This window comes from Myotis myotis, unplaced genomic scaffold, assembly GCF_014108235.1.
Source record: "Myotis myotis isolate mMyoMyo1 unplaced genomic scaffold, mMyoMyo1.p scaffold_m19_p_17, whole genome shotgun sequence".
Classification (NCBI taxonomy): Eukaryota; Metazoa; Chordata; class Mammalia; order Chiroptera; family Vespertilionidae; genus Myotis; species Myotis myotis.
The window spans coordinates 22114469-22137852 of record NW_023416321.1 but is presented as its reverse complement, the minus strand read 5'-3'; the positions used below and the strand labels follow the sequence as shown (position 1 = coordinate 22137852).

Below are 23384 nucleotides of genomic sequence, written 5' to 3'. Positions count from 1 at the left end.
CTGCAACCTGGGCATATGCCCTTGACTGGAATGGAACCAGGGATCCTTCAGTTTGCAGGCTGATGCTCTATCCAATAAGCCAAACCAGCTAGGGCAAGAAGCACTATTAAAACTTTGTGGACTACAGAAAACAAAAAATGTGGCAAAAGCATCATCTGTTCATACTCACTAATAATAATCTTCAAATGAAAAACTTCAATTAGAAGCAAGGTACTAGAAGATATCCAAGTATTTTGAGGGAATCCAATTACTAAATGTACTTTGATGAAATTTCCAATGATTTTTCTCTAAAAGTGTAAATGATTGCATATGACTTAATAAAATGGACAGAGTTAGTACACACACAACGTTGAAGCTTCCCAGTTGAGAAAGACAACTCTAACTCATCCTTCCCTGGGAGTTATGAATCTTAAATATACACTATTTCCTTAGATATACACAATAGTCAATATATCAAAGGGATTTGGAAGGAAGGAAGGTCTCCCCCTCCCCCATAATACTATGAATGAGCAAAATGAATCTTCTCCAAACATTTAGGGGGAAAAACATTTGAAATTTTAGAAGTGGTGTAAAGCAGTTGGCTTTAGTAGAATGCAGCAAGTCGGCTGCTTTCTGAAAAATTATCCTGGGGTGGAGAAAACAGGCAATCTTCCCAATAAAACAACTGCCATAAAACACCAAGCATTTACAAGAATATACACATCTGTTAAATATCAGTTTACACTGTCCCAGCCAACTTACAAAGCAAGAGGAAATATTTAAGGTCTAAGAAATAAATCATACTCTACTTTAGGTCAAATTTTGTATGGGTGTCTACTGGAGAATAGGTGTTTTCCACGCCAATTCAAGGCAAGAACTGAATAATAACTCCACTGTTCACATTCAAATGTGGGGAGGAGAGGAAAAGGGAGACTCCAAGTCCATAAAGTTCTCCACTCTCTAAAAACACTGCAAAAATTGTCCACGTCTAAAGACTCTTACCCTTGAAACTCCTTGGAGAGTGACTTGCAGGCTTTTTGTTGAGATTTTTGAGGGGGAGCGATTTAGGAATGCTGCAAGATTGCAACTTCCAAATACATGAACATAATTTAAATTCTAAAGCTTTTTGTTTTAGGAAAGATCCCTCCCCCTTTCTCCTTTCAAATAGTTTATCAACACTCCCATATTAATAAAACTCCCAATTTAACTCCAAGAATAAACGAAAACCAAAGCTTTAAAAAATAGGTGAATAAGGCACACGACTGTTTCCAGTTAATTCCTCAACTCCCTCTCAATGAGGATGAGAAAAGAGAAATCAAGGAGCACGAAGCAAAAAAAAAAAAAAAAAAATACTTGGGCAGGAGCGAGGAGAGAGGAAAAAGTAGGAAGGGGGTACGGGAGAGGGGCTGGGGGAGGGGAAGCACAGCAAAAAAGTCCAGCTGATGCTGACCATTAATTGGGAAGAGGGTGCAGAAAATATCCCGAAGACACAAGCTAGAAGAGGAGAGGGACGCAACAGAGGAAGTCCACGCGAAGGCCTACCCACGGGGGCGCCGCATAGGAGGGGACGCCAAAACGGGGGCTCCTTTGGAAGAGATGCCCATCAAGGCCCAAGAGCTGGAAAGACAGAGAATGTGGAGATCGGGTGTCTCTACACTGGCAGCCCCGAGACCGCACCAGATGTCTCGGGAGGCCATCCTGCTCCGAGGGTTAAGGGGTTACCGCGGGGGTTCGCAGACGTGGAAGGGGGTGCGGCCCCGCGGGTTGCGGCAGGAGAGGGGAGAGCAGGCCCAGGGCCCGTACCTTGTAGTAAACATCGAACTGGATGTTCTCGGGCAAGGAGCGGATGTCCCGGCGGGAGCGGATGTAGTTGTCCACGACGGCGGAGATGGCGGTGTTGTAGAGAGTCTCTGGGATCCACTCTAGTTCCACGGCCGCCATCTTCCTTCCCTCCTCCTCCGCCGCCTCCGCCTCCTCCTCCCAAAGGCCCCCGCCTCCCTCCGTAGCGAACCCCTCGGCGGCCCCGGACGATTCCGAGGGGCGGCGGCAGCCACGCGGGCACCCGGCAGAAGGGCACGGCCGCCCTGGCTCCTCGGGGGCGAGGTCGGGGGCAGCGGCGGCGGGCGGAGGGCCCGGGGAAGAGCGGGGCAGGGACCTGGGGACGACGGGCCCAGGCCTCACATTCCGGGTTTGAGAGAAACCCGGGTTCCGTCCTAGCGCGGATCCCTGCAGGGGCGGGGCTGCGTGTGCGCCGTCATGACGTCAGCGCGCGCCGACGCGCTGGAGGGCAGGAATGCGGCAGGCGGAAAACTTGGAAAGAGCAGAGCTGCGGTCCTTACCGCGGGGAGCGTCCTTTCCAGGGGCCGCAGTCGGGTGGACGCCGTGCGCTTTTGCACTGGGATGAGTTATTCCAGCTTTTTCACCCGCACGTTCCTAGTCAGTCGGACGCATCCGTCTCCATTCAGCAAAACCTGCCTTAGACTCTGACCCTTTCGTGCCTCAGGTAAAAGTTTGGATCCTCTTCTCACAAAAATGCACAATATGAGTACATTGAAAAGTATGCATTCAGAGCATTCACATGACCCTAGAAACCCTTCCTTAGACTCCGGTCCCTAAGCCAAGGTCAGAACTTTTGGTCCAGGAACTAGGGGGTCAGAATGGAAGGGAGATTTGAATTTCATTGTATTACCATTCGCACTGTTTGAACTCCCCCCGACCCCATTTTTAAATATATTTTGTATTGTTGATAGTATTACAGATATCTCCCATTTCCTCCCTCTTTGCCCCCCTTCTCCCAACCCCTTCCTACCCCCACCCCCCAGGTCTGCACTACCCTGTTGCCCGTGTCCATGGGCTATGCATATAAGTATATGAGTTCTTTGGTTTATCTCTTCTTGTCTCACCAACCCCACATTGAGGTATGCCAGTCTGTTCCATGCCTCCCTGCTTCGTGACTTTAAAAAAAAAAATTTATTTTCTAAACAAATTTTAACAAAAAGAACTCTTGCTTTAGAAGATTTTGGTAGGAAGGTTAGCCTGATTATGGAATTAACAAATAATGGTGCGTGGCCAACTAGCTCAGTTGGTTAGAGCGTCTTCCCCATAGGCCAAGGTTGTGGATTCCATCCGGGGTCAGGGCACTTACAAGAATCAACCAATGAACTCATAAATAAGTGGAACAATAAATTGATGTCTCTCTCTCTCCCTCCCTCTCCTTCCCTTCTCTCTCTCTCTGTCTGTCTCTGAAATCAATTTTTAAAAAATACAAATGCCCAGTTACATTTTAATTTCAGGTAAACAATGACAGTTTTTTTAATATGGCTATGTTACATGCAGAACTTTTATCTCCCCATTCTGAGTCACACTATAGGCTTGAACCCCAAGAACTGGTTGAACAGAGAAACCAGTGGAAACTAGGCCATTTTTATTGTGGACCACCCTCAACTGAGGAAGAAATGTACTTCCTTGTACCCTAGGGAATTAATGAATCCCAGCAGAGCTTGGATATGAACTCAGTAATTATGTAAATACTGGCTTTCATATTTTGGATGGTAGCATAGCATCTGAGTTTTTAGTGGTCAGAGCCAGATCATAAAGAAGCTTAAATGTACTGCTGATAGCCTTGGACTTTATCTTAGAGATGATAGGAATCCTTATAGTATTATAAGAGAAGTAAAAGGATCAGAGTGTTGGAGGTCTAGAATTTTGCATTGCCAGCTGCAGAAGGATATAAGGAAGAGGCCTGCTAAACGGTCATGGCCGCCTATGCATTTTGGTAGACAGAGGTCCTTTGTATCACAAAGTTATCCTTATAGTCCACCAGATCCCCCTTTTTTGTTTTTTTAAATATTTTATTGATTTTTCACAGAGAAGAAAAGAGAGGGATAGAGAGTTAGAAATATCGATGAGAAAGAAACATCGATCAGCTGCCTCCTGCACACCCCCTACTGGGGATGTGCCCGCAACCAAGGTACATGCCCTTGGCCGGAATCGAACCCGGGACCTTTCAGTCCGCAGGCCGACGCTCTATCCACTGAGCCAAACCAGTTAGGGCAACCAGATCCCCTTTTAAGCCTTCACTACTGGTAGCCTCAAATTTAGCAGGAGGCCTGGCACCATAAGAGCTATATAAGACATGAACTGGGACCAGAAAGAATTCTGAGAATCCTAAGAGGTGATACACATTGTGACCATTTTTATATTGCATTTTCCCCCCTCATCAAGGTGTACCTTCCTCTCGAATCTGGTTGAATTGTGTCTACTTCAACAAATAGAGTATAGGAGAAGTGATGCTAGGTCAGAAAAGGACATGTAGAGTCCACCGTGTTCTCTGGAATACTCACTCTTGGATTCCTGAGCCACCATGTAAAAATTACCCTGAGACCATCATGCTCTCAGAAAGCCCAAGCCACATGAAGAGACTACTAATATACTAATATACTACTATACATACTAATATACTACTAATATATATAAGCACTCTGGTCAACAGTCTCACCTCAGGTACCAATTGTTTCAGTGAAGAGACCTCCAATGATTCCAACTCCAAGATGTTGGCAGATGAGGGACCAAGTGTATCATGAAGCTGAGACAAGCATCCATGCTCTGCTCTGTCTGAATTCCTGACCCACAGGGCCATAATAAAATGGTAGTTCATTTATTAAGGTTGGGGTGGTTTGTTATGCCATAATAGATCACCAGAACACCCCATTCCAATCCCCTAAAGTTTTCAGGAACCCATCATTTTAGAATGCATTTTGAACCTATTTCTTCTTTGGGCTACGTAATACTAAGCATATGAATCTGTTCATGAAAATGATACAATTCATAACCTGTAGTGGACAGTTTTCTTTTTTCTTTTTCTTTTTTTATTGTTTTATTGCTTAAAGTATTACAAAGGGTATTACATATGTGTCCTTTTTTTTCCCCGCCCTTGACAATCCCCTGGACAGTTTTCTTAACTTTCTGCTACACTATTCATAAGAGTGAACTGCCTAAACATAGAATATCAAAATGGAGACAATGATTTTTGTCCTAAATTTGAAGAGTCTTTTTCAGAGGCCTCCAAGTCAAAATCCACATATTCAACACCCAACCACAGACCAACAATCAATCAGATGGACCTCATAAACAGAGTCGTTAAAGCACGCCTATCGCACCATACACCGTATAGACAAAATGACTGTTCTGTAACTTTAAGCCATTAAAGAACAGAGCAGGGCTTTGCCAACAAGTTCTTGTCACTTGGAGAAACAATGCACATAGAAAATCTGGCTCAATTCTCATCTCTTAGTACCATTACCCATATTTGCAGAAAACTTAAGAGTTTCCTGAGTATGTTCATAGTTACTATCCATCTTGTCTTGGCCCCTTTAAATTCACCCTGATGGCTACACGTGGCATTCTGTCTCCAAATTTAATCCAGACTGCTATCTATCTACTGGTATGTTCCCCCTCTTCTTGATCTCTACTGTTTTCATAAACATACATAACACCCCCATGTGGTCCTAAGAAGCAATAGTTAATATACCCTTTCATTTGCCAGTCTTTTTGCAAATGCCAACTTCATTTATAGATGTTTCTTCACAAGTTCAAATAGACATGTACTAGTATAAGGATGTCTATCTTACCACTATACATCTTGTTTATGTTTTAAGATACTAGTTTTAAAATATGGATAGTAACCCTTCCCCCCAGTGAGGCAGCAGATAGAATAGTTCTATACCCATTTGTTTTAAGTTAGAGAACACAGAAGAGGGAAACAAGGAGCCTTTTCTTTGCTTTTGCTTTTCAAAAGTCTAGGCCCTGAAGGGAAACGGAAAGAACACTTATGCAAAGACAATACGGTAGATTTGATAAATAGAGCTTCCCCATCCCTTACACCAGCCAGTTTCCCTAGAAAGGAGGAAGAAGGGGGAAAGCCCAAAGTAGAAAGTATAGGAATGTAATTATAGAGGAAGTACCTTATACCCTGCTCCTCACTACCACCATCCTTCACCCTCTGCATGGGTCCTAGAGTAGGAATGAAAAAAATATATATATTTGGGAGCATCTGAGTGCAGAGGGTTTACTTTCATAAGTAGAGTCCAGAAAGGCAGTACGAATGAACGGTGGGAACAGCTGCCTGATAGGCCCACGCAGATGGGTCTTTGATAACATCACAGGCCCCCCAGCATGATATGGGAATAATAGAATGACTGTCTTTAATTACCTGGGGGAAACCAGCATCTATGAAGGGCTTTGAGTTGCTCAGAACAACAGAATCATTTCTGTGTGCCTAAGAGCCTTAATCAACCTCCCAGAAATGGCTGCTGACAGCCTGTCACAGGGACTGATAGTTCCAATGTATCAGAGAGTACCTTCAAGGATGGAGACAAAAATCTGTCAAGAACATCTTAAGATTCAAAAGGAGAAAAGTATACCAATGATAAGCATGGACCAGTTTTGGTCTGTGGACCACGTGACTCAAGATTCAAATTCCAGGAATAGAGAGTCTGATTGGTGAGGTTGAACCAGGAAAGACAAGGCAATATAATTGACTATTCACCAAGATTATTACATACAATAGGAAAGGGGTTGTTACCTAAGAGTTGCGGGGGGGGGGGGGGGGGTGGAATCAAGTGGTGTTACCAAAAGATGAGGTCAGGGATGTCTGGCAAGCAAAAAGTACAGATGTCTCCCAAAGCTGAAGTCACCAAGTGTATTTACTGGGTCAAAGACACAATACTTTAAAAAAGTATTTACTAAGGCATAACTTATACACAATAGAAGTCATACATGTTAAGCATACAGGTTGATAACTTTTGACAAATATACACATTTATATTACTTACCATCCCAATCAAGGTGTACATTACCCATTTCTCCAGAAGTTCCATGGTGTCCCTATGTAGTCAAATCTCCACAACTGCCCCATCTCAGGCAACTGATGTAATTTCTAGTATTATTATTTTTGTCTGTTTTAGAATTTTATTTAAATGGAATAATCTAATATTTTTAATATTTTATTTTTTACTAGCTTCTTAGCTATTATTTTTTCAGTGTTTTCGCTAAGGCTAATAATATCTATTCTTAACTTATCAGAGTCTACTTAGAGTCAATACTGTATCTCTTCCCACTTCCCACTTTCTATTTAACACTTATCCTTACTTATCTGACACTTGCTGCTTCACAATGAAATAAATTTCTAGCAAATAAAAATTTACAAATAAATTTCAGAAAGGAAGGGAAAGGGAGAGAGTTCAGAACACTGGTTATAAAGATGCTCAAGGAACTTAGTGAGAACTTCAACAAAGAGCTAGTAAGCATAAAAAGACATAAAAACCATAAAAAAAAGAACCAGTCAGAAATGAAGACCAATAACTAAAATTAAAAATGCACTAGAACCCTAGCTGGTTTGGCTCAGTGGATAGAACTTTGGCCTGAAGGCTGAAGGATCCTGGGTTCAATTCTATTCAAGGGCACATGCCAGGGTTGCGGGCTTGATCCCTAGTAGGAGGCATGCGGGAAGCAGCTGATCAATGATTCTCTCTCATCATTGATGCTTCTATCTCTCTCCCTCTCCCTTCCTCTCTGAAATCAATAAAAATATAATAACTAGAAGCAATTAACAGGAGATTAGATGAAACAGAGGATTAAATTGGTGATTTGGAAGGCAAGGTAGCAGAAAACACCCAAACAAAACAGAAAAAAAAAGAAAAAAAGAAAGGATTAAAGAAATGAAGATAGTGTAAGGGACCTCTGGGACAACATTGAGCATAACAACATTTGCATCATTGGGATAACTGGAAGAAGAGAGAGAACAAGGGATTGAGAACCTATTTAAATAAATAATGACTGAAAAGTTCCCTAACCTGGCAAAGAAAATAGAAACTATTGGAAAAGAGAAGCTCTCTTCCTCTACTGTGACTCACATCTAACAAATAGAATATGGTGGGAATGATGCTATGTTACTTCCAAGGACATAACTTTCATTTGACACTCTCCTTGAATCATTCATTCTGGGGGAAGCCAGCCACCATGTTGTAAGGATACTCAAGCTACCCTGTAGAAAGGACACCAAAGAGAGGCATCAACTCCTCCCAGAATATTCCAAACCAATTCTGTACTGAATTTTTACTTTTATTTTTTTAAAATATTATTGATTATTTTTACAGAGAGGAAGGGAGAGGGATAGAGAGTTAGAAACATCGATGAGAGAGAAACATTAATCAGCTGCCTCCTGCACACCTCCTACTGGGGATGTGCCCACAACCAAGGTACATGCCCTTGACCGGAATCGAACCTGGGACCTTTCAGTCCCCAAACCGACGCTCTATCCACTGAGTCAAACCGGTTAGGGCTACTTTTATTTTTTTATTCAGTCTTCATAGAGACTGTCAAAAATTGCCAATGCCAACTATATGTCAAGTCATCGTGATGGGGTATTGGGAAAAGTTTTCAGTTAGCAATAATCGCATGTTGAATAAACCTCATTGGCTATGATACTACCACTGTACAAAAAAACACTAAGTACTTAAGTGTAAAAACTATATAGCCCTCCATTCTTCCCTCATCACACTCCACAGAAGTAATTATTGTTAAGCAGAGTAAATATACTTCTGTACATTTATATAAGCAACTGAAACTCTTGTTGTTGGTGGGAATATAAATTGGCCTAATCATTTTGGGAAATTGTTTGGCAGCATCTACAAAAACAATATACACATAGAAACACAATAGTGTTACTCCTAGATATATATATCCAACAAAATAAAGACATACGTGAACTAAAAAACATGTAAATGAAACATTCACAGATCTTTATTCATAATAACCCCAAACTAGAAACAACCCAATTGTAGAATGGATAAATTTTGTATATTTAATAAAAATGCCAGATAGCAACATAAATGAACAAACTGTAGCAACATTCAATGTGAATATATCTCACAAAAATCATGACCAAAGAAGCCAGACAGGATAGAAAATATACTGAATGATTACATTTATTTGAAGTTCAAGACAGGCAACACTAACTTATAGAGATAGAAATCAGAAAGTGGTTACCTCTGGAGAGAACTAGGAGAATACATTAGGGGGCTCTGGGCTGTTAATGGGTGTAAGGACTTTGTGATAATTTATTAAGTTGAACAATAATGCAGTAAAATGATATTGATCTCATTATTTTTCTTTTTAAAAAATATATTTTTATTGATTTCAGAGAGGAGGAGAGAGGAAAAAAGAGATAGAAACATCAGTGATGAGAATCATTGATCATCTGCCTCCTGCATGTTAACTACTGGGGACTGAGCTCGCAACCTGGGCATGTGCCCTAACCTAGAATTGAACCATGACTTCCTGGTTCATAGGTCGATGCTCAACCACTGAGCCACACCGGCCAGACCTCGATCTCATTATTTTTAATGGCTCCAGAGTCTTCCATTAGAGAGATGTTTACCATTTTATGTAAATGTTTCCCTTTGGTTTAGATACTTACGTTGAACTTAGGTATTTATTCCCATTATATTGCTGTAATGAACAACCTTGTACATATATCTTTTTCTATTTGTATGAATACATCTGTAAGGTACGTTTCTAATAGAGCTACTAGATGCTTTAAAAGGAATACACAGCTGTAACCGGTTTGGCTCAGTGGATAGAGCGTCGGCCTGCGGACTGAAAGGTCCCAGGTTCGATTCCGGTCAAGGGCATGTACCTTGGTTGCGGGCACATCCCCACTAGGAGGTGTGCAGGAGGCACCTGATTCATGTTTCTCTCTCATCGATGTTTCTAACTCTCTATCTCTCTCCCTTCCTCTCTGTAAAAAATCAATAAAATATATTTAAAAAAAAAAAAAAAAAAAGAATACACATTGTAAAGGTTGATGGGCATTGTCATATAACCATGCCAAAAACCTGTACAATTTGCATTTTCACCGACAAGATGTGATTGCTTAATTTCCATAACGTGGAAATTCATTGGGTGTAATTGATCTTTTATATTGCTGCCTCTCTAGTAGGTATAAACTTTTTCTTACTGCTGAATTTATCTGTACTTTTAAATTATTAGTGAAGTTGAAAAGCTTTTCATGTTATTAGCTATTTGTTTATTATGTTTTATGAGCTGCCTATTTATATTTTTGTCCCCTCCAACCCAGGGAATGACTTACTTCTAATAATATATATTAAGAATATCAACCCTTTATCAAGTGATGCAAATATATTTTTTCTGATTTGTCATTTGTATTTATGGTGATTTTTATTTAGCCTATGAGTAAGTAGCTTAAATTTTTATGTGTTCAGTTTGTGTTTTTAATGTTTTCTAGTATCTCATCAGACTTGCAGTCCTGTAGGAAAATTTTCCAGAATTTGTTCTGTGCTGATCATTTTGTATCATTTTTTTTCCTGGAACACAGTGTACCCTTTGGATGTTCCAGGGGAGGAGATCAAGGTAATGTCAGACTAGTCCTGCCCACACATCCTGGGCCAGCCTCCCAGACACTGGCCTAAAGCAACTAAGACAAGTAGTCTAGCTCCTCAAGGTCTCTATGAATGCTTCTTTCATACTGGTCTCTAAAGCTTTGAAATGGGTCAAAGCAGAACATTCACTTTTTATCCAACAGCCACATTATATACTACATGAAATCTCACACCTTATTTCCTGCTCAATTAAATTTTCAAATCTTGTTTATTGGATGACACCACCCAAATAATACTATGCCAGCTATTTTTTAAAATCATAACATTTGAAATTTAATAGAATGGTCTCTTTCCCTTATATTTGAAGAGAAATTGATATTTATTTCCAAAATAGATCTCCCCCTTCTTACTCCCAAAGAATTAAAATCCCCAAATTTCTCCTTTCCCAATTCTTACTGAGGGCTCTAACTGGAGAGGTGCCAGCTTATTGTCAGGGTTCTTTCTTTGACAATTGCAGCTCTATTCATCTTCCACTAGGCCCACTGTGGACTTGCCAGCTCCTCCCAGAATATTCCAAACCAATTCTGTACTTTTCCTGAATTTTTACTTTTATTTTTTTATTCAGTCTCTATTGAGACTGTCAAAAATTGCCAATGCTGACTATATGTCAAGTCGTCATGATGGGGTATTGGGAAAAGTTTTCAGTTAGCAATAATCACATGTTGAATAAACCTCATTGACTGTGATACTACCACTGTACAAAGTTTTTTTCCTGAGTTTTAGGACACAAAAATGTTTCACCATAAGTCCCTACTCCACAAAACTTTATTTCCTAAAAAATAGTGATTTTCAATAATCTAAAGCAATCTAAATCCACAGGTTAGGTACCAACATAGCAGAATTTGAGCATTGTTGGGGTCAGTGAAGAGAGTTCAAGAAAGAGCTTGTTTTAGATTTACTGTAAGTCTTATCAGTCCATTCCGTATACTCAGAGCACACCACCTGTTGAGTTAAAACTCAATTGGGAGGCCCTAGCTGGGTAGCTCAGTTGGTTAGAGCATTGTCCCCATATGCCAAGGTTGTGGGTTCAATTGCCAGGGTACATATATACAAGAATCAACCAATGAATGCATGAATAAGTGGAACAACAAATCAATGTTTCTCTCTCCCAAGTTAATAAATAAATTTTTTAAAAAACTACCCTGACCAGCTTGGCTCAGTGGATAGAGCGTCATGACGCCTGCGGATTGAAGGGTCCCAGGTTTGATTCCAGCCAAGGGCACATGCCTGGGTTGCAGGCTTGATCCCCAGTGGGGGGCATGCAGGAGGCAGCCAATCAATGATTCTCTTTCATCATTGATGTTTCTATCTCTCTCTCCTCCCTTCTTCTCTGAAATCAATAAAGAAATATATTTTTAAAAAAACAAAAACAAAAACCTCAATTGGTAAGGGTGGTGTGGCTCCAGTGGTTGAACATTGACCCATGAACTAAAAGGTCACAGTTCGATTCCCTGTGTGGGAGGCAGCCAATTGACGATTCTTTCATCATTGATATTTCTATCTCTCTCTCCCTCTCCATTCCTCTCTCTGAAATCAATAAAAACATTTTTTTTTTAAAAAAAAGAAACTCAATTGGGATAAGGTCCACAATAAGAAGTTGTGACATTAACTTCCCAGGGCCTGAGAGGAAAAATTTACCTTGCATATAAACTTCCACTTTGCAGACAATAGCATCTGAATTACTTTTCTCTCTTTGCAAAAAGAAAAAGAAAAACAAAATTTGTCATGGCTATTCCAGACAAGTAAGCTCCCCACAACCCTCGTTCATTATCCAACCTCTTTCATGGCGAGCAGTAGCAGCTCATCTCCCACTACAGAAACCAAAGAGGCAAATCTTTCCTTCGTCTTTCCCCTTCTCAGCAGCCAGAACACAAGGCCAAACAAGTGCTCCTACTCAGAAATTTCAGTGAATGATGAAAAGATGAAGTGATGGTCAATTCATTCACAAGAGGTGCTGCAGTGGCATTGTCTTTAATGGAGAGAGAGAGAGAGATTTGAGATTTTGAGAGATTTGTTGTTCCACTTGTTTTTTTTTTTAATATATTTTATTGATTTTTTTACAGAGAGGAAGGGAGAGAGATAGAGAGTTAGAAACATCGATGAGAGAGAAACATCGATCAGCTGCCTCCTGCACGTCTCCTACTGCGGGATATGCCCGCAACCCAGGTACATGCCCTTGACCGGAATCGAACCCGGGACCCCTCAGTCCACAGGCCGACGCTCTATCCACTGAGCCAAACTGGTTTCGGCTCTTCCACTTGTTTATGCATTCATTGGTTGCTTCTTGTGTGTGCCCTGGCAGGAGATGAACCAACAACCTGGGTGTATTGGGACGATGCTCTGACCAATTGTGCAACCCAGCCAAGGCCTTTCACCAATTTCCTGTACTTTGGCTTTTTCAAGGGAGATCCAGCTACTTCTAAGATTACTACTTGACTTCTCCTTCGCTAAATCTTTTGGGGTCCCCGCCATCCTCCCTGAAATAGTAACAATTGATAGGCGCCTATTTTCTAATACTATTATGTATGAGTAAAATTTTCTCATATGTCCCTTTCACTTAGAAGAGCACAGCCTTTCTTTCTGAAGAGCCCCTCTCCTCCCTCACGTCCGGATAACCCCTAGTCTGCCCTCTGCCAATTCCTTATAAAATCTACTGAATAGACATTATGGATCTCTGAAATCCACAAATATAAAGGCTTATCTAATGATCACTCAGGATTCCTATTCTTTAAGGGGAAAGTAGTGATGGTGTATTGCATTAAATTCCTTTGGATTTAAAAATAGAAAATGCTACATGATAAGAGACAAAAGAGAAATTAGATGTTGAAGTAGCTTACAAATCTTGGAAAAAATAGTTATCTTTTCTCCTCATTTTGACCATTTTTAAGCATGCAACTCAGCAGCACTAATTATAATCACTATATTGTGCAACCATCACCACTATTTCCAAAACTTTTCATAATCCCAAACTGAAAATCTATACTCATTAAGCAATAGCTCCCCATTCTCTCACCCTCCCAACCCCTGGCAACCTCTATTCTACTTTCGGTTTCTATAAATATGACTATTCTAGGTACTTCATATAAGTGGAATCATACACATACAATATTTTTTCCTTTAGTGTCTGACTTATTTCACTTGGCATGTTTTCAAGGTTCATGTATGTTGTTACATGTATCAGAACTTCATTTCTTTTTAAAATATGCTTAAAAATATTTTTTTAAGATATAAGGGAGACGATGCTGAAGTAATATCCATTCAGGGAGTTCATTGTTTGCATAAAATCACGGGTGATGAGATCAGTCACTCCATTTTAAGTCCTTTTAAATGAAATGCTGTCCTTTTACAGATAAAAAAGGCAGGTTTGGAATGGAAGCAAGGCCATGTTGCAAACATTGGGGCTCTTTTAATTTAGGATTGTAACACTGCTCTGATTAAACAATTTAACTATAAAAACGAAAAGATATGCATATAAGCATAACCAATGGACACAAGACACTGGGTGGAGGAGGCCGGGGAAAGGTCAAGGGGAAAAAAAAAGGAGACATATGTACTACTCTTTGTAATACTTTAAGCAATAAAACAAAATTTAAATAAATAAATAAGTAAAGTTACCACCAAAAAAAGAAGAAAAAAAAGACTTCATTGTAAAAACCCAAATCTAACTTAAATTGGTTATTAAATAAATTTTGAAAAAATAAAAAAAATAAAAATAAAAACAAAAAGATAGAAGGGAGAGAGAGAGAAAAACATCGATGTGAGAGAGAAACATTGATTGGTTGCCTCCCGTACACACCCCCACCACGTACTGAACCCTCAACCTGGGCATGTGTCCTAACCATAAATCAAACCAGCAACCTTTTTGTGTATGCGACAATGTTCAACCAACTGAGCCACACCATCCAGGGCAGAACTTAATTCCTTTTTGAATAATATTCTATTGCACACACATATTGAATAAACAAATCATATATATACACACATACCTGGTATATCACATTTGTTTATTCATTCACCTTTAGATGAACGCTTGGGGTGCTTCGAGTTTGGGCTATAATGAAGGATGCTGCTGAGTACAAATATCTGTTTAAGTTCCTGTTTTCAATTTTTGTGGGTATATACCCAGAAGTGGACTTGCTGGATCATATGGTAATTATATGTTTAATATTTTTGAGGAAAATATTAATACTGTTTTCCATAAAGTCATTTTTAAGTAACATTTATTTTTCACTGATTCCTTATGTGATCTAAAAAATAGTTTTTAAATGTGATCATATTGGAAAATTTAGAATGGATAAAATAAACTTACTTTTTTCCCATTTTTGCAAAAAGAAAATTGGGATTTTGTTAGGAATCACACTGAATCAGTAGAACACTTTGAGTAGTGCTGATATCTTACATGGGATGACTTTCCATTTATTTAGGTCTCTAATTTCATCCAGCAATGTTTTATAGTTTCAATATACAAGTCATGCATCTCCTTGGTTAAATGTATTCCCAAGTAATTTATTCTTTCTGTTGCTATTATAAATGAAATTCTTTTCTTTTTTTTTTAGCTTTTAATTAAGAGTGTATATATACAAGCAATTTTTATTGAGGTATAATTGATATATAACATTAGTTTCAGATATACAGCATAATGATTTGGTATTTGTATACATTGATCCCCACAATAAATCCCTATACTAGTACATAGTTACAATTTTTTTCTTATGATGAGGACTTTTAAGATTTATTCTTTTACTTTCAACAATAAAGATAAATTTTAAAAAGATTTACTCTTGCCCAGCCAGAGTTAGTGGTTGAGCATCAACCTTTGAACCAGGAGGACACGGTTTGATTCCAGACAGGGCACATTCCCCCAGTTGTGGGCTTGATCCCTGGTTGAGGGTGTGCAGGAGGCAGCAAATCAATGATTCTCATCATTGATGTTTCTATCTCTCTCTCCCTCTGAAATCAATAAAAATATAGTTTTAAAAAATATTTACTCTCTTAGCAACTTTTAAATATGAACACAGTATTATTAACTATAATCACATGCTGTATATACATCCCCATGACTAAATTGGAATTGTTTTTTTAAATTTCCTTTTTATATTTGTTCATAGCTAGGGTCTGGAAATACAACTGATTTTTGCATGTTTATTTTGTATCCTGAAATTCTACATATAAGATTATACCATCTGCAAATAGAGAAAGTTTTACTTCTTCCTTTCCAATTTCGGTACCTTTTATTTCTTGTCTAACTGCTCTACCTAGATTGGAAAGAATAGATACTAGAACAGCCCAGGCACTTCACAGAACTTCTCTTTAGGATGTTTTCATAAGGTATCTTCATTCTAAATTGTTGCTACATGTCTCCATTCAAGATTGCAATTCTTGGGGAATAGAATCTGTACATGCCCATGACCACTGGTGGCCTACTTTCTGTGGGTGAGGTGTTAGGATTGGCCTATCATTGACATATGCCTTTTCTCTGCCTAGAGGATGAGTCTGCTACCTGAAGAAAGTGATGGCACAGATGCCAAGCCGGTAAAAGCAATAAGTACTTCAGTACTGGAGGATCCACAAACAGACCTCCCATCTAGTCTGCATAAGGTTGATTTGTGTGTCTGTTTTCTTGCTGATTCGCTAGAGGTAACTTGGTACTTTTCTGTCCATTCAGGGTAGGTGAGGATTTCTGTGAGGCAATAAGCAAATTCTCTGTTTTGGATCAAGGCATTAGAACTAATGCCCAAGAGAGAAGCGGAAGCTCAGGTACTCCTAACCAAACAAAACCTGCCTGCTCGCCTCAGAAAAATCAGGATCATCAAGTCTATCCTATTCTAAGACCTGGAACCCAGATGACACTAGAGTTTCACTGTGGAGTTTCACAGAAATCTCTCTTACATCCTCACAATATGTAATATCTTTGTTTTCTACTAACAAGTGTCCTCAAAGGGCCTGGTTTCTTCAGAAAGGGAATACCCTCTCTGAAACTGGATGTCAACTTTATAACTTTGCATCATTCCCTAATTAGGCAAGAGCGAATCTTGCAACATAATTTTCTACATTCTATTGTGAAATGCCCCCTGGTGGACAGAACTAGTATGATTTCCATTATAATAACGAGTTATATAAGAAAATCACTGAGGATAATAGAGTGAGCCCAAACCTCCACTTGGTTCCACTCACCATACAAAACAGCTAAAATGGCCATTAATGACTCCAAAGTAATTTTTTCTCTTTTCTCTTGTCTTTTCTGCTTCCCTCCAAATTAATCACAATACAGTTATTAAGAGGAAAATATTTGTTGTTCCAATTTATGTTATCATACTGTGCAAGTTATTAGCTATTATGATAGTAAGATATTTTGGGAACGTATACAGAATAAAGGTTCAGGTGCAAGGTAATGATGGGAAGTTAATAATTAGCATGCCCACCCACCAACATCATAGAATACTCATATCCAACAGGAAAATCACTAAATTAAAAATGCTTCATATGATATGAGAATTCAGTAGGTGCCTTCGTATTCACAAAAAGTATAAAACTTGACTGTTTCTCAACATCCATAAGAGTAGCAATGAAAATATCTGAAAATCTTTTAAACAAAGGTAAGAAGCATTCCTTGACCTCAAGTCTTTCTTAAAAAAAAATATTTTTATTGATTTCAGAGAGGAAGGGAGAGGGGGAGAGAGGGAGAGAGATAGAAATATCAATGATGAAAGAGAATCATTGATTGGCTGCCTACTGGGATTGAGCCCGCAACCAGGGCATGTGCCCTTGACTGGAATCAAACCTGGGACCCTTCAGTCTGCAGGCCAAAGCTCTATCCTCTGAGCAAAACCAGGGTGACCTCAAATCTTTTAAACAAAGGTTAAGAAGCATTCCTTAACCTCAGACATAGAACACTTATAGACAAGACCCTTGAAATCTTCTCTTGAGAAATGTCAGAGTAAAACTGAAATCTAATTTTTGGTTTTAGAAGGAAAATTTACCTGAAACTTATGCAAGTATTTGAAACTCCATATTATCTGCAACTCCACCTTTACTGAGTCACATGACAGCCCTTTATAGCCCATTTCTCTTTCTTCCCTCCTATTGCTCTCTCATAGATTTAGGGAAATTTCTCCCTCTCTGCCAAACAGAAACTTCACATTTGAATTCAGGCAGCGGTTCTCAACCTGTGGGTCGCGAACAATGAAAATACATCCTGCATATCAGATATTTACATTATGATTCATAACAGTAGCAACATTACAGTTATGAAGTAGCAACGAAAATAATTTTATGGTTGGGGGTCACCACAACATGAGGAACTGTATTAAAGGGTCGTGGCATTAGGAAGGTTGAGAACCACTGATAGAGGAAGCAGCACAAACACTCGTTACAAGTTATCCTATCTAATAAAAGAGAAACATGGTAATCGGCGTACAACCGCTACCTTTCCCATTGGCTAATCAGGGCGATATGCAAATTAACTGTCAGCCAAGATGGCGGCCGGCAGCCAGGCAGCTTAAAACTAACATGAGGCTTGCTTGCTTCAGTGACGGAGGAAACCAACGTTCCCCGCCTGCCTTACAGGCCTCTGAGCCTGCAGTTTGAAACATTTTAACAAATATAGAAGCTAAAAAAAACCCCAGAAACCAGCTTTCAGCAAGCTGGGATCTCAGAGCTGGAGTCAGAGCTGGAGTTATACATTGTTTCCAACCGAAACAAACCAGATACCTACTTTCAGCAGCGGAGGCCTAAGAGCTGGAGCCTCAGAGCTAAAGCTGGCCCAGAATTAAAAAAAAGAAAAAAGAAAAAAAGGAGCGGTTGGGAGCTTCCATCACCCGCCAGCCTGAAAACAGCCCTCAGCCCCTTACCCAGACTGGCCAGGCACCCCAGTGGAGACCCCCACCCTGAAGGGTGTGTGACCAGCTGCAAACAGCCATCATCCCCTCACCCAGGCTGGCCAGGCACCCCAGTGGGGACCCCCACCCTGATCCAGTACACCCTTCAGGGCAAACCAGCCAGCCCCACCCATGCACCAGGCATCTATCCTATATAGTAAAAGGGTAATATGCCTCCCAGCACCAGGATCAGCGAGCCGTGAGGCCTCCCGGCACTGGGATCAGCGTGACAGGGGGCAGTGCCCAAACCCCCTGATCGCCCTGCAGCTCTGTGTGTGACAGGGGGCGGGGCCACAACCTCCCTATCCGCCCTGCTCTGTTTGTGACAGGGGAAGGCGCCCCAACCCCCTGATCAGCCCTGCTCTGTGCCTGATAGGGGGGAGCTCCCCAACCTCTGATCGCCCTGCGGCTCTGTGTGTGACAGGGTGCGGCGCCCCAACCCGCCCCCCCCACCACGGGCCCTGCTCTGTGTGTGACAGGGTAGAGCCATAACCTCCCCATCAGCCCTGCCCTGAGTGTGACAATGGCACGTCCCAACCCCCTGATCGGCCCTGCTCTGTGTGTGACAGGGGGCGGCACCCCAACTCCCCTATCGGCCCTACTCTCTGAGTGACGGGGGGAGCTCCTCAACCCCCTGATGGGCCCTGCTCTGTGCGTGACAGGGTAAGGAGCCCCAACCCCCCCGATGGGCCCTGCTCTGTGTGTGACAGGGGGCAGCGCCCCAATCCCCGGATTGGCCCTGCTCTGTGCGTGACAGGGGGTGGCGCCGCAACCTCCCCATCGACCCTGCCTTGAGTGTGACAGGGGGCGGTGCCCCAACCCCCCAATCGGCCCTACCCTGAGCATGACTGGAGGTGGCATCACAACCTCCCGATCCGCCCTGCTCTGTGCATGACAGGGGGCGGCGCCCCAACACCCCAATCGGCCCTGCTCTGAGCCCGACCAGGGGCTGCACCTAGGGATTGGGCCTGCCCTCTGCCACCCGGAAGCAGGCCTAAGCCAGCAGGGCGTTATCTCCCGAGGGGTCCCAGACTGCGAGAGGGCACAGGCCAGGCTGAGGGATCCCCTCTTCCCCCCGAGTGCACAAATTTTTGTGCACCGGGCCTCTAGTGTTATCCATAATGTGCACAGCCTCCTTCATTCACACAGCCTTTTAGATCCCCTGAAATATGCTGGAGCTGCTGGTGGTTATCCAGTTCTCTAAAAGATACTCAAATTCCCAGCTTGTTTTCACTAATCCCAACTGAAAGCACAGCCTTAGGCAGCTTCAATATTGTCAATAGGTGGTTATTGTTTGAAAATGCACTGGGAATAAGGCTTTTCCCCCTGCTGCTGAGCTGAATTCTGAGTCAAATCAAAGAGATAGCCACCACTTCCTAAGAATAGAGTTTTTCCAGAACTATAGGTTTGGACAAAATGTTGACTGTGCTCTGAGGATGTTGCTTTTAACTGAGCTCCACAAGAGGTCAGTCCTTCCCATTGGCCATGAGACTGCTAGCTTTTTGTGACTACCACGAAACTGAGCTGGGTGGAGTGGGAGGGTGGGTGGGAATAGAATCTCATCAAGTTGAAATATCACAGATCCCACTTTCTCACCAAAGTTCAGTGGTTGCTCTTGGATAGATTTTCAATTTGTTCTGTGGCTTTGGTTAATTTCCAAAGGTCCAAAATGGTTGATTTTCATTGTTTTGCCAGTATTTTCATGTTTTTGTGGGAAGGCAAGGTCACTGCGGTCCTCACTCTGCCATTCTGGAAGTTGATCTCTAGGCAAGCACACTCCTTCGGAAACACGGTTCTTCTCACATATCCTGCGTCTCTGCAGCAGTGTATTTAAAGTTTGTCCTGCTTCTGTCAAACTCAGGTCAGACTGTGAGTCTTCATCACACTGTGATTTAAACTTATTCTGATGTGGAATGTCCCAGTTATCTTAAGGTGTATGAGTCTCTTAAATGAATGTTCCAGAGGTCACTGGAACATAATTCATCAAGAGCATCCCATTAGCTTGCTGTGCAATACAAAACTGCTTACTGATAGCAGCACCCTGGACGGGAGGTGATAACTTGAGCACTGTTAAGTTCTCTGTACAAGTGCCCTGGCTGGACCAAATCCTAATAGATTCTTCGCTTTCTGTTTTTTAATCCGTCTTGACATCCATCATTGCTACCTGTGGAAATGGGAAAAGCATCATGAGCTAAATGGGATGCGTTGCTAATCCTTTCTACTTAGCTCTGGATCTTTCACCTGGCATCATTTATATCTTTTTTAAAAAAATATGTTTTTATTGATTTCAGAGAGAGGAATAGAAACATCAATGATGAGAGAGAATCATTGATTGGCTGCCTCCTGCACATCCCCCTACTAGGGTTCAAGCCCTAACCAGGAATCGACTCATAACCTCCTGGTTTACAGGTCAGTGCTCAACCACTGAGCCACACCAGCCGGGCAGTCTTTCATCTCTTTACTGCTGTACCTTTTTGGGTTTCCCAGGGGGTAGTCTGACAAAAACTTTTTGTTATTAATGAGTTTTTTAAACAGAAAAACTAGTATTTAAAAGATATTGAATAAAATACTGAAGTCCTTTATAAACATAGATTCTTCAGACCTTTATGTAGTTATCAGAATACTTTTTATAGTTACTTCAGTTGATATTTTGAAAAATTGTATATAAAACAATTGCTGAACATTGGAAGATTTTAAAAATTTAGTGCCTGGCACATTGCTTTATACATAATAAGTTTTTGTAAAGATCTTTACATGTTCTTTTTCTTTTTTTAATATATTTTTACTAGAGGCCTGATGCATGAAATTCGTGCAAGGGGCTCGGCCCTCGCAGCCACGGCAGCTTGCCTTGGCTTCGTACTGAAGGTCATCCGGAAGGATGTTCAGGAGGATGTCCAGAAGGTCGTTTGGCTGTCCGGTCTAATTAGCATATTATACTTTTATTATTACAAATTGATTTCAGTGATGAAAAGAGAGGGAGAGAGAGAGAAATATCAATGATGACAGAGAATCATTGATGGGCTGTCTCCTACATGCCCCACACTGAGGTTCCAGCCTTAAACCCAGGCATATGCCCCGACTGGGCATGAACCCTGACCTCCTGGTTCATAGGTCAATGCTCAACCACTGAGCCATGCTGGCCAGGCTAAATTTTATTTTTCAATTACAGTTTACATTCAATGTTATTTTATATTAGTTTCAGGTGTACAGCACAGTGGTTAGACAATCCTATACTTTACAAAGTGGTCCCCCGATATTTCCAGTACCTACCTGGCATCACCTACATAGTTACTGCAATATTATTGACTGCATTCCCTAAACTCCCTACCCTTTAGTGAGTTTTTTTGTTATCCTCCAATGATTTAGTGTAGGTGAAAGAAATATACACCTCGTCATCTATCTCCACACAACTGACTTAAATAATCAAAGGAAAATTAACATCAATAATAAAAATATATAACAGTAATGAAAAGATGGAAGGAAGACATAGATACCACAGTCATAGAAGAATTCCTGCTAGATAATGAAAGGCTAAAACCCATATATGTAAAATTTCTAAGAGAATAATGCTGTATCATGAAAACTAAGTAAAGGAAACCCTGGCAGATACCTACTACTGACTACTAATAAGATAAATAAAAACTCCTAGAAAAAGCTGGTTTGTGTTTTTTTTTTTTTATGAGGGATGGGACCATTACTACTTGGAATCTCTTTGATGCTACAGATTCCTGAAAGCAGTTGCACAGAGTTTAGGAAAGAAAAGGAGGCCATGAAAACAGAAAAACCTGTGGAGGAATCTTTTCCTGACCATACATCTCCTTAGAGCAGGTAACTCACCTCAACACTGGGAGAACTTTTCTTATTTTTAGAGGCAACTGACCCCAGGAGGCCTCTACCTTCAAGTCAACTTATAAAAGTGAGGAAGGAAGACATATACCAAAAGCAGCAGCCAGGCCAAACAGAAAATCAGACAGCAAAACTGTTACCTGTGGCGACAATGTGAGCAAACAGTGAAAAGACCTTCAAGACAAACTTCTGGATAAGCTGACCCATGACTCTGACTTCCTCCCAACCCCGTGCAGGATGCTGAAATCCTGAACTGATTATTTAAACCCACATAATGAGGGACTCCAACAGCAGCCAAGTCAATAGTGAGGGACCCAAGGATAATAAATGCACAATATTTTTAGTCAGTATTACATCTGTTTAAATAAGGTTTTTCCTTAAAGGGCAAGAAGGGAAACATTTTAGGCTTTGTGGGCCAAGAGACACAGACAAGGCTATTATGCAGGTACTTGTATAACCATCACTTAAAAATGTAAAAAACATTCTTAGCTTGTGGGCTGTAAAAACAAAACAGGTGGCTGGCCAGATATGACCCATGGACTGTAGTTTGCTGATATAGACTCAGCCTTACTCAGATATGAATGAGGCAAAATGTTGGGTGTGTGACTTTTATGCAAGGTAGAAGAAAAATGTAAACACAGCATACTCAAGAGATAGCTATATAAGATACTTTTTGGTGATGACAAAAATCCAATTCAAACGAGCATTAAGTAAAAATTATTGTTAGCTCAAATAACTGAGAATGGGTGGGTGGATCTTTTTTTTCTATCCCTTCTCTCAGCCCTTCTCTATGATTCAGTCACTTTCATTCTGCAGATGCAAATTAAAAGAAATATGTATTTTTTGGAAGGATTAAGTGAAAGATTTGGGAGAAATAAAATGACCAAAATTGCCCTAGCCGGTTTGGCTCGGTGGATAGAGCGTCAGCCTCCGGACTAAAGGGTCCCAGGTTCGATTCCGGTCAAGGGCATGTACCTTGGTTGCAGGCACATCCCCAGTACTGGGTGTGCAGGAGGCAGCTGATGGATGTTTCACTCTCATCAATGTTTCTAACTCTCTATCTCTCTCCCTCCCTCTCTGTAAAAAATCAATAAAAGATATATTTTTTTAAAAAATGACCAAAACTGAAAGATGTGTACATTGAGAAACTAGTCAAGAGTGAGCTGCAGAGTGAGTAGCTCTGGATTTAAGGTGGGTTGAGGTGATTGGGGAAAGCTTGGGA

At 41.0% G+C, this 23384-nt stretch overlaps 1 protein-coding gene and 2 non-coding genes across 3 annotated transcripts in view; all 3 read right to left on the bottom strand.

Annotated features, from left to right (window-relative positions):
* Positions 1-2202, bottom strand: part of APPBP2 (amyloid beta precursor protein binding protein 2) — a 51384-nt gene extending 49182 nt beyond the window's left edge. Inside the window, exon 1 of the mRNA XM_036340257.1 lies at positions 1783-2202. Within this exon, the coding sequence (XP_036196150.1) occupies positions 1783-1920 (138 nt within the window). The 5' untranslated portion in view covers positions 1921-2202. The remainder of the gene's footprint in view (positions 1-1782) is intronic.
* A 6140-nt stretch (positions 2203-8342) lies between these two features.
* LOC118672599 lies at positions 8343-8483 on the bottom strand. The gene has a single exon (XR_004973147.1). It is a non-coding gene; the product is annotated as a U4 spliceosomal RNA (small nuclear RNA).
* A 2521-nt stretch (positions 8484-11004) lies between these two features.
* Positions 11005-11145, bottom strand: LOC118672598. The gene has a single exon (XR_004973146.1). It is a non-coding gene; the product is annotated as a U4 spliceosomal RNA (small nuclear RNA).
* Positions 11146-23384: the final 12239 nt, after the last annotated feature.